Source organism: Notamacropus eugenii, chromosome 2, assembly GCF_028372415.1.
Source record: "Notamacropus eugenii isolate mMacEug1 chromosome 2, mMacEug1.pri_v2, whole genome shotgun sequence".
NCBI classification, from domain to species: Eukaryota; Metazoa; Chordata; class Mammalia; order Diprotodontia; family Macropodidae; genus Notamacropus; species Notamacropus eugenii.
In genome coordinates this window covers 232,845,587-232,857,966 of record NC_092873.1, presented here as the reverse complement: position 1 = coordinate 232,857,966, position 12,380 = coordinate 232,845,587, and the positions used below count along the sequence as shown (strand labels likewise).

Here is a 12,380-nt window from a genome sequence, read left to right as displayed (position 1 = left end):
AACCATGATAAAAAAAAGAGCCTAGACATCATCTTTCAAGAAATTATCAAGGAAAACTGCCCTAATATTTTATAACCAGAAGGTAAAATAGAAATGAAAGAATTTACCAATCACCTCCTGAAAGAGATCCTCAAAGGAAAACTTCTAGAAATATTGTAGCCAAATTCCAGAGCTCCCAAGTCAAGGAGAAAATATTACAAGCAGCTAGAAAGAAAAGAAGTCAAGTATTGTAGAAAGACAATAAGGGCAACACAGGATTTAGCTGCTTCTACACTAAGGAAGTAGAAGGTTTGGAATATGATATTCCAGAGGTCAAAGGAGCTAGGATTAAAACCAAGAATCACCTACCCAACAAACTAAATATAATCTTCAGGAGGAAAAAATGGAATTTCAATGAAATAAAGAACTTCCAAGCATTCTTCTTGAAAAGACCAGAGTTGAGTAGAAATTTTGACTTTCAAATACAAAAATCAAGAGACGCAAGAAAAGGGAAACAGAAAAGAGAAGCCCTAGTGGAATTATTAAAGTTGAATTATTTACATTCCTACATGAAAAGATTGTATTTGTAACTCATGAGACCTTTCTCAGTACTAGGGTAGTTAGAAGGAATATATTTGTGTGTGTGCATGCATGTGTACACACATACACATACATATATGTATGTTTATATTACATGTGTATGTATGTATGTGTGTATGTACACATATACAAACACACACCTAGAGAGAGAGAGAGCGCACACACAGGGTGAGCTGAATATGAAGGATATTTATGAGGATATATGAGGATAATTAAAAAATAAAATTGGGGTGCGGGGGGGGTAGGAAGGGAAGCATGGAGCAAAGATGGCAGAGTAAAAGTAGAGACCTGTTTGAGCAATTTCCCCAAGTCCTGCAAATACCTGCAAAAAATGTCTCTAAGCAAATTGTACAACTGCAGAACCCACAAAATGATGGAGTGAAATAAATCTCCTGCCCAAGGTAGCCTGGAAGATTGACAGCAAGCATGTATTGCACTGGGCTGGAAATAGAGCACAGCACAGACAGGGCCAGAACAGGCCTTGAATATGAAAGAATATCTAAAAACATAAAATTAAGGCATAAGAGAGGAATATATTGGGAGAAAGGGAGAGACAGAAGGGGGCAAATCATCTCACATAAAAGAGGCAAGAAGAAAAAGGAGGGGACACAATGGAGGGGCAAGTGGGGTGGTGAGAGGGAATAAGTGAGCCTTACTCTCATCAAATTTGGCTTAAGGAGGGAATAACACACACTCATTTGGGTATGGAATCTATCTTACCCTGCAGGAAAGCAGGGAGGAAGGGGATAGGAGAGGGAGGATAATAGGAGGGAAGGCAGATTGGGGGAAGGGGTAATTAGAAGCAAACACTATTGCAGAAGGACAGGTCAAAGGAGAGAATGGAACAAATGGAAGGCAGGACAGGATAGAGGGAAATGTAGTTAGTATTTCACAAAACGACTGTTATGGAAGTGTTTTGCATGGCCACACATATATGACCTATAGCAAATTTCTTGCTTTCTCAATGAGAGTGGGTGGGGAGAAAGAAAGGGAGAGAATGCAGAACTCAAAGCTTTAAAAATGAATGCTAAAAATGCTTTTGCATGCAACGGGGAAATAAGTTGTACAGGCAATGGGGTATAGAAATTTATCTTGCCCTACAGGAAAATAGAGGGGGGTAGTTATAGAAGGGATGGCAAATTGGGGAAAGGGGTTGTTGGGGTGCATGCTGTCCGAGGGTGGATGGAGGGGAGAAATGGGAAGAAAATTTGGAATTCAAAATCTTGTGGAAGGGAATGTTGAAAACTGAAAACAAATTTTATTTACACATATGCTATATATATATGTATATATATACATATATATACATATATATACACACATGTGTGTATGTATGTTTAAAGAAAAGAAAAAGAAATTAAAAGAGTACATGTGGCAGATTTCAGGAAAACCTGAAAAGATTTACATGAACTGATGCTGAGGGAAGTGAGCCAAACCAGGAGAATATTGTATACAGTAATAGCAACATTTTTCAATGACCAACTTTGATAGACTTAGCTCTTCTCAGCAGTACAATGATCCAAGACAATTCTAAAAGATTCATGATAGAAAATGCTATCCCCATCCAGAGAAAGAACTATGTAGTCTGAATGCAGATTAAAGCATACTTTTTTCTCTTTTTTGTTTGTTTTTTCTTTCTTTCTTGTTGTTTTTCCCTTTTCTTTTTTCACAACATGACTAATGTGAAAATGTTTAATATGAGTGTATATATATAGCCTATACCAGATTACATTCCATCTTGGGAAGGGATGAGGGCAGGGTGAGCAAAAAATTTGAAACTCAAAATCTTGTAAAAGTGTATGTTGAAAACTCAAAATTAATCAGTTCTTCAAAATAAATAAATCTGCATCAAATGGTGGTCTTCTTGAGTGTGGGGTGGGGAGGCATGGAAAGAAACAGCGTGGTACTTAAAATGTAACCAAAAAAAGAATTAATTAGTTTAAAAGAAAAAGAAAAAACATTTATTAAGTACTATGTGCAAAGCACTATGCTAAGAACTGAGGAAAATAGAAAAGTAGCTAACATTCTAATGGGAGGAGACAACATATATGAGCTGCAAGCCAGGCAGAAAGATCTCACAGTCTTTATGTTATAGGTTGTAGGGCAGATAATAAAACAGATGGTAACACAACTTCTCTGATGGTATTTACCCTGCTAAAACCATATTCATTTCTGATGTGTAAACATTTAACATTACCAAGGGATTCAATGTCAAGAACTTTCCTTTCTGAGTCAAGGAACTAGCTATTCCTTGAGTTCCTGACTGATTCTTTACCTCTCTGAATCCAGGCAGACCCTTACTGAAATCAAGAATATACTGTCACTATCTCCATATTGTTACCTATTGAAATCTTTCATTTAGCTCAGGATCTAACTCAGTAAACCAGTTACTTCAAGAAATGTTCCCTGCTTCCTAAGCAGAACATGATCTCTCACTAAACATAATTTGTATAAGGATTTTGTCTAGACTTGTCTTCTTGACTCTAATCACATTTCGCCTAATAATATCTCCCATGTAAGACACTGAGTTCTAAGAGGGCAAACGTCATTGTTTTCTGCCTTTGAATCCACCCAGGACCTTCCTTGCCTTAAGTAGTCCTTAATTCTATGTTTGTTTTAGAGATGAGTAAAGATGTACGGAATTAATTCCATAATGTTTTGTTTTGTTTTAATAAAAGTCAGATGTTATTCAGGCTCTATATCTATTGGATAGAATAAGTGATCAAACATATTCTCAACTTTCTAACTACAATAATCATTCAGCAATTTTTATTTCAAAAGCAAACATCAAGGAATCCTATGAAAGTTCCTTCTTTGAAAATGTCATACAAAGATTAAGAATATATATTAAGAATACATTGGTTTTTCAAAAGGGATCATGTAACAGTTCAAAATAACAACACAGCAGAGTAGCAAACTCTTCAAAGTCAAGATGAAAAGTTCTAAATCATGATTCACATTAGAAAGATAAATTTAAAAATAAAATATTATAATACAAAATTAAAACCAAACTACATTTGCAAGACAAATGAATGAATTATATTTTTGGTATGTAAGTCATGCTTATTTTAATCTTTAATAAAACAATGTTCTAAGAAAAGTCTCTCTCTAGTCTTTTCTGACAAAGAGAATTTGCTATACATGCTATTTTGTTTGAAATCTGATGAGTAGCTGATATGACAATCATTTAAAGCACTGGAATAACTAAACCTGAGATTTTTTAAATTGAACAAAAAAAGAACTAGGATTACAATATTTTAAATTTTGGTTCATTTTTCATAATTCATAATTATTTTATTATTAATTTTAAAGAAAAATCTATGCTCTCCCTCCTATCTCTCCACAAGTGAAAAATGACTATCTTGTAAAAAATATATATTCTCAATTGAAACAATTCCATACTTATAATTCATTTTCAGTGAAACTCACCAATAATGTGTTGCACCAATCTTCAGTCCATGTGCGAACCCTACTCCAACCAGCACTCAGTACTGAGACTTTTTCCTCCAAAGCTGCCTCACTGCCCTCTACCAAACTCTGAAGGGCTGCTTTGATGTCAGTGATATTATTTAAATCAAATTTTCTCTTTTCCAACTGCTTTAGCACATTCTAAAATAAAAATATGCAAAAATACGATTTTTTTCAATCATTAGGAAGTTTGTCTATAACTTTTACATCAAGTTAATAGTTCAGGTTACTCTATCTTGCATTATTTTAACATTCAATTAAATACTTGAAATGATGAATTGGGTAGTATTTTTAGAACTCTGCTATAGGATTTTAAAACTTTATGTTACACACAATTTCTCACAGAAAACTCAAAGTTCTGAAATTCCCAGAAACCACACAAGATTTTATACTACAACAATAAACACTCAAATAAATATCAACATGCCTTTTAAACATACATGAATACATTGAACCTTAACAATTACTGAACCTTTTTCAATCACAATATGTCCAAGCATTTGAAAAAGTTTAGGTTAATCACTTCTACATATTGCACTGGTATATTGCAGTTCAGATGAGTATAAGCAAGGTCTACAGAACATCTGATCGTTTCACACGGCTTCACTACTCTTCCAGGAACATTCAAGCATTTCTTCTAAGTATCACAACACAGGCCAACTGCCAGTAACGGAGGAGGGATGGAATTCACAATCATATTTTGTGCACTTGAGATTCCTGCATTCTCCTAAGTGATTATTTATTGACTGAATGCAGCAAGTCTTTATGGCTACCAATAAATAACTAATAATTACATTTAAGCAAGAGAACACAGAAAGCAGGGCTGGACTAAATGACACAAAAAAAATCCACTGGAAATAAATTTCTGCACTGGAAATAATGCCCTTTAAAATCCAGAATACTCTAATGAACCAGATGTGGAAGCATAAGGGAGCAAAATAAACTAATCGATAGCACATAAAACTAATCATGAATAAAGCCACATTCTAATATGTATTTCCTAAAGAATACTGTATATATTCCATGTATTATAAGTTACATCAGAAAGGTTTTGAAATTCTTTCAGTTTCCTTACACTCTCACTTGACCGAACATTAGCCCCCTTTGCAATTTCTCCACATACACAAGACTGCAGAGTGTGTAATCTCTGTTTAAGATTCTCTTAGGGTTTCTTCTACTCTTTGAAAACTTCCTAAATGTCCCCTTTTCTGTAGTCCTGTTCAGATGCATTGTGATAAGGACATGAATACAAATCTTGCACATTAACATGGTCCTTTCCCATGAGAACAAGAATCCAAATAGTAATCTAAATATTTATCTTGACAAGTTAAAGCAGAGAGACAAAAACCTCTAACTCAGAAAGATTTGCGTTCACATTTAGACATGTGAACCTAGGAAAGCATTTAAGCTCAAAGGACCTAAGGCAACTCTCAAAGACGTTAAGCTGCAGTAGAGATCCCCAAACCGAGAAATCACAAGTCCAGATACCAGCCGTCTCAACCTCCACACCACCCCACTCCACCACATTCCAACACACACCCTCAAAACAATTCTATAAAAGTGAGCATACTTAATTTTCAGTTCTTTTAAAGCTCTGTGTCCTCTCCAGATATCTAGGTGATACACTGGAAAGAACACCAGGTCTGGAAGACCTGAGTTCAAATCCAGTCCTGTGTGACCCTGGGCAAGTCTCTTAACATGGTATGCACGGTTACCTCATTTGTAAAATGAGGTGGAAAAGGAAATGGCAAATTAGTCTGGTATCTTTGACAACAAAACCTCAAATAGCGTCACAAAGAATTAGACATGACTGAAACAATGGACCAACAGCAAAATGTCATCTCTAATAAATATATCTGTTCATTTGAGGACTAAGGATTATAAGAACCTAAAAATAAAGCAGTATTGTCCATTTAACTATCTATTCATGTAAAAAGGAAGATCTGGGCGATCAATTTCAGGTTTTGTATCTGTGATTTCATCTATCTTTCAGGGACCCATGGGTCTTCTTCCATGAATCATCATCTTGTTCTTCAGAAAAACAGAATTAATTATCACATCTATTCACGAATTGACAGCAATCAGCAAAGTGATGACAAAAATCATATTTTTATTAAAAATAACAAAATTAAGATTTCTAACACAATGACAGTATACTCCTTATTCCTTTGCTTTTTAAAAAACCTAAAGTCTTTTTGAGAAGTAGACAAAATTCATCATTTTGGTAATCAATGTAGCAAAAATGCCTCATGAAAATAGAAAATGGAAAAGATTCCTTCTGTTGCTTGGAAAGACATAACCATGTGGAAAAACCACTGAGCATGATGAATGATTAGCTAGGCATAATTTCACATGAAAGGTTGGGAAAGATCTGCAGTGCAACTGCCACTATCACCACTAATGTACCAGTAGCAATTAAAATGAATTATAACTTACTTTGGCCCAGGTAATCTCGGTATCTAGGTCAGAAAGCAAACCTTCTGAAGTTGACTTCTGCACTAAGTCAGCTTCAGTAACGGTAAGCCATTCTGAAAGCAAAGCTGTCTCCTTCCTCATTTTGCGAGCCAGTTGGGAAGCTCTTTCCAGATCCTGCTTTCCCTCAGTAACCTGCCAAAAAGAGGAAAAATCAAGAGTGTTTCCACCATCTTTCAAACACAGTCATGCCTCCAATATATGGTCAGGTGCTACCTTTTACATAGGCAGCTAGGTGATGCAGTGGATAGAGCACCAGTGCATGAGTCAGGAGGACCTGAGTTCAAATCTCACCTCAAACACTTGACACTCTCTAGCTGTGTGACCTTGGGCAAGTCACTGAACCCCAACTGCCTCATTCTGGGTCATCTCCAGTCATCCTGATAAATATCTGGTCACTGGATTCAGATGGCTCTGGAGGACAAGTGAGGCTGGTGACCTGCACAGCCCTCCCTCACTCAAAACAAAATCAAGTGCAAGTCATGTCGTTATTTCTCTGATGACATGGTCTTCTTCCGCAAAGAAAGACAAACACACACACACACACAATTGCCTTAGGTAACATGTAACAGCTGCGTTCTTCAACTTATTCAGGCATAAAACAGGTTATCTGCATCATACAATGAAGAATGTGTAACTGCTCAGGTGTTCAGTTTACTCAGGTAAAAAAAATGGATGTCTCAGAACTTCACCACTTGCATATTATCACCATAAAAAAAAAATCATACAAATTGTCTCATTTTCCTACTGGGTAAAATAGCACAGGGACTAATGTAGACAATCACTGAGATAAAGTGACTAGCCATATAAAAAGCCTTTTGAAATTCTTGAGAGAAAGGTACTATATAAATAAGTCTATGTGAGTATCAATGAGTTTACCAATAAGGAGATAAACTTATAGAGGTAAAAGCATTTACCTAAATACACATTTACTAATACTTTTCATGCAAAAACAGATTATCTTGAAATAAATTTCTGGGATAACTTAAAAGACAGGAGGTATAGATTAAATAAAATGTTTATGTCTTCATGTATATGGATATATATAATATCTATTTGGTATTTGTATATGGAATATATGGATTGTAATAAATACATAAAATATGAGTATTATAAATGGCATAGACAAAAATCAAAAAGGATGCAAGCAATAAGTAATTAATCAATAAACACTGATTAAGCACCTACTATGTGAGTTGCAATAAATATATCTGGTCAGTTCATGAAAATTTAATCAAAATTACTAACATAGAATAAAAGAGTTAAGGTACCATCTAAAAGGGAGCTAATTATTTCTCCACAGAAGAATCAGGTCAAGTGCTCCAATGAATCTAAGCTTTGGGCAAATTCAGGGGAAAATATCTGAAATAGCAGTAAGACACCAAATAGCTAAATTATATGTATTTGAATCAGATACCCAGGAAATAATGTCATCACAGTAGGATTTATTTTGCCAAAAAAAGTTAAGAACCACGATAAAAAACAACTTGCAACAGGTCTTCCAATAAATCATACCTGGGTATCCAAGTTTTGTAACAATCGAAACATTTTTTAAAATGCTTAAGGTGGAATTAGGTAGCCTCTACTCTTAAATCATTTCATCAAACAACTGTGAGAACCCTGGTCACAATAAAAACTTTTGATATGACTGACAGTAATGACACAGCCATCTATAAAATGTGCATAAAATGAATGGGAATAGTGAATTTTTATATGTAACCGCAACTGTGTGATGATCAGATCGTCCATATCACACACTTTGGATTATAATGTCATTAAAGTTATTTGGCCCTGGACTTACAATTTCTTCCCAGCAAACTGAGTCTGGAATTGACTAAAAATTCAATGCTATGGAATCTAAATGTTACAATAACATAAAATGAGAGCGAAAACAACATTCTACCCACTTTCCTCTGGGTAATAGAAAGATTTCCATTGTATTTCATCCAGGTGTATTTAATATTCGATAATTGCAGCATGATCCAGAAGATCCTCTACAACTACAGCTGTGTTTCAACTTCACACTTTTTATTTCTTTCTTGGCTTCAAGGTAGAAATTCTAAAATAAGTCAGATCATTAAGCACATAGATTTTGCCAGTGCCTCAATGTAAAAGATGCAACAGCCTCTCTCCCTGTGGTTCCTCCAAAATAACCAGATTATGCATGTATTTGAGAAGGATTTAAAACTACTGGCATATTAATGTGAATTACCTATGCCATAGAAGATGTTTGGGTAATAGCATGGCTTTAAGCAATGCTATGGAAATACAGAGTTTGGGAAAGGCAGGAAAGAATAGAGAAGAGGACCTGGGAGTCAGAACACTTACAGGCTTAGGTTCATTATGACCTGGGGAAAATGAGTCAAAATCTCAGTTCCCCCCTAGGAGCTTTTTAGATTGAAAAGTACTTGCTAAATTGCATTGGGAGAGGCTTTCTTCCTCCCTTTTAAGTGGAAAAGACAGGAAAGAGAGGAAAGAGAAGTAGAGGAGACAAATATGAGGATTAAGAATTTTAAGGATCAACATTTAAGAAAAAAAAAGGCAGCTAGGTGGTGAAGTGAACAGAATGCTGGGCCTAGAGTCGGAAAGGCCCTAAATTCAAATCTGGCCTCAGACACTTCTGTTTGCCTCAGTTTCCTAATCTGTAAAATGAGCTGGAGAAGGAAATGGCAAACACTCTAGTATCTTTGCCAAGAAAACACTAAATGAAGTCACAAAAAGTCAGGCACAACTGAAAAAACTGAACAACAACAAAACATTTTTTAAAAAGCTGACTTATGGTTTTCCCATATTGCAATATAAGGATTAAAAAAATCAACTGGCAATGGCAAAACTAATAAAGCTTGCATAAAACTAAAAAATAGAATATAGAAAGCAGGTTCTGTGTAAATGTTATAGAGAATATTCATTAAAATTTTCAAAGCTATCACTCAAAATTTCAAAGTATAATGAATAGTACAATAAAATCTAGAGGAAAAATTATTTCAAATGAAATCAAATCCCTGCAAGAAGTCTGGCTTCCTAAGAGTGAACTATTTTTTAAACAAACATATTTTCTTTAACAAAATAGTTCAGTCTTCTTACCTGTGCACCCAAGTCATTATAGAGGAACTTCAAAGAGGTCAGTTGTTCATCCATTGCTTTTGGATTGTCTGTTTGCTGCTTTTGTACAATCTGCCTTCCAGTTTTGATTACAGTCTCTACTTCAAGTTTTACTTCACTCAAAGTTTTATAGAGTTTCTTTATTTAAAAAGAAAAAGAATGAATATTACACATTGCAGAAAAATTGCCAATCTCTGGTAATTTTGGTCAATGGCATATGCATGTTTATGAACAAAATATTTTTTTAATTTCTTAAATTTAAACCAGGAGCAAAATCAAATCAAGGTGATAAGTAAACCTTGGTTTAAAGTCAAATGGTTCTAATGAATGCAAAAAACATTGAAAAGATATCAAGTGTCATATTATGCATCTAAAGAAATTTATGTAACAAATTAACATTATCAAAGGTTTTAGGGAACATTTTCACAATGTATTCTTCATGTTTTGTGGATCATGTGTAGGAATTTATTATTAGTGTATGGAACCCAACCTTAACGAAGTATTCTGACCAAATAGGGGGAAATTGCATTTAGCTGACACAGCCATCTCTAATGGTCGGCCCTTTTCTTAATAACTTACTTTTCATGATCAGTAATGTATCTGAAAAATAAACATATGCTAGATACTTGGGCTACAATTCTGACAGTCCCACATGTAACTACTAGTAGCTCTATTCTACTTATATATAATTATCAGTGTTTAGAGGAAAGAGCCAAACATTTCTAGAGACGCCAACTTTGAAAAGTACAGACATCATTACTCTAGGCTAAACAAATAGAAAAATGGAAAAAAAAAACCTCAAGAACAGAAGGTTTAGTTCCAACAAATTTCACATGTGGAACACACCATTTCTAAGCTCCCAGAGGCTACTTGAGAAAATCTATTTGATTCTTTGTACCTCTAGTTAGGCCCTAACTAACATAGTGCTAATCATATATTACCTATTTAATAAACACTTGCTGAATGATTTGTTTTTTCACAGACTTATGGGGTTTGAGACAAAAATAACAGCAAGATATCACATATAATATTTCATAATGGCAAGGGAAGCTAAGGACAATCAAGTGTTTTTGTTTTTTAAAATACATTGGGAGAAAAGGGACATTTAAGGAAGGCAGAGAATTACTATGTGAAGAGCACAGGCCAATAGCTGATAGCAAAAAGAGGGCAAAGATGCTCAATTTTTTATTCTGCTTCTGTTGTGTGCTTGTTTTTGCCTTCCAAGGACAATGACATTTGCACCAGAAATAACAAAAAACCAGAGTTAACAACAAAAATAAACAAGGAAATGAAATGATAAAATCTAGTTGTTTTTGATGAACTCAAGTCAGTAACTTGAACTACATCTTCGCTACTTAAAGAACTGGCAAACAGAATTACTAAGCCTCTATCAGGAATATCTGAAAGATCATGGAAAATAAAAAGACTGGAGAAGAGGAAATTTCCTTCTAATCTTTTTCTGGGGGAGTATGGGGAGAGGAGGCATGGCAGAATCTGCAGACAATAAGCCAGTGAGACCGATTTTGATTCTTGGAAAAATTCCAACACAGATAGCCCTATTATGAAGACTCACACACTACAAATAAATTTAAATTTTATGTAGTGTATTTTCTTTATAAAAAAAAAAAGCTAAAACACACACACTATCTAACAGTGACATTGCCTTACCATGCATTTGTCCAAATGACTCTGAATTACATCTGGATCTACATCCTTCACATCCAAAACATGAAGATCAGCCTTTACACCATCTAGAACCCGCTTGCAATCAAGCATACGCTGCTCAAAATTAGCAGGCTTCTGGAAGAGTTGATATTTTGTGGATACTTCACGAAGTTTCCTCTGATGATGATGAAGATGATGATGACCATGATTACATTGACAATGATGAGGAGGATGATAATAAAAATAAATGTTTCACATCAGAAAAAATTGTACACCTAATTGTGTTACCATCATTTTAACTGCTGAAGATCAACCTCTCTTAATGACATTAAAATTGCGTATCACAGAATAAATTAAAATGCTGCAGTGAACCAAGTATAAATCCATAGCTAGTCAATACTTAGGAATCTACATAATCAAATAATCTCCTGAGTTAACTACAACCAAGCATTATCTTGACAAATTGCTTATTCATCTTGGAAAAATGAAGGATAAAATTGATTTCAGAGATATTCAAACTTTAACATTCTTGGGAATCAGTTTCAAAGTCAACATTTACTCGAGTAGGAGGGTTTTTTACAATCTCAGTAACAGGATGAATATCTATAATATCAGTATCCAAATCTGGTGACCCCTTTTATTTTGAATGCCTCTATAAAATCAGATGTTTTTCTTACGCATGAACAAAGTGAAATGTGCATATGCAGTGGTACAACAAGACCCAAACAGCACTTTTTTCAAGTAACACATTTCCAGCCCATGTCTCATAAAATCAGTAACATCTAAGGAATTCAAAATCTTTCCTTGAATCTGCTTCTCCTACTCAAAGCTCCTTCTTTGTGGATCCTTTATAATCCAGTACATTGGAAAGGGGTTCAGAAATGGCCTCAATACCCAGCTACGTTAACTACATAACTTGGCTCAGTGCCTTAATCTCTTAGGACTTCAATTTCCTCAATTATATAACAAAGGGGTTAGACTAGTTGATCTCTCAGATGTCTTCCAGTTTTATCTATGAATAAACTCATTAACAATTAACAAATGATTGGTTAATTCTGTGTCCACCTGTCTTGAAAGGTAGGTAGAAACAGAAT

The 12,380-nt window shown here is 34.8% G+C and overlaps 1 protein-coding gene across 17 annotated transcripts in view; it reads right to left on the bottom strand.

Moving 5' to 3' along the window:
• The window catches only part of LOC140526901 (utrophin-like), a 558,532-nt gene that overhangs the window by 288,481 nt on the left and 257,671 nt on the right, over window positions 1-12,380 (bottom strand). For all 17 annotated transcript variants that reach the window (XR_011974583.1, XM_072643530.1, XM_072643537.1 and 14 more), the window contains 4 exons: window positions 11,290-11,463; window positions 9,604-9,759; window positions 6,484-6,654; window positions 4,009-4,188 (listed from right to left, as the gene is read on the bottom strand). Coding sequence is in view for 16 of the 17 variants with exons in the window: in XM_072643530.1 (XP_072499631.1) it covers window positions 4,009-4,188; window positions 6,484-6,654; window positions 9,604-9,759; window positions 11,290-11,463 (681 nt within the window). In the remaining variant the exon portion in view is untranslated. The remainder of the gene's footprint in view (window positions 1-4,008; window positions 4,189-6,483; window positions 6,655-9,603; window positions 9,760-11,289; window positions 11,464-12,380) is intronic.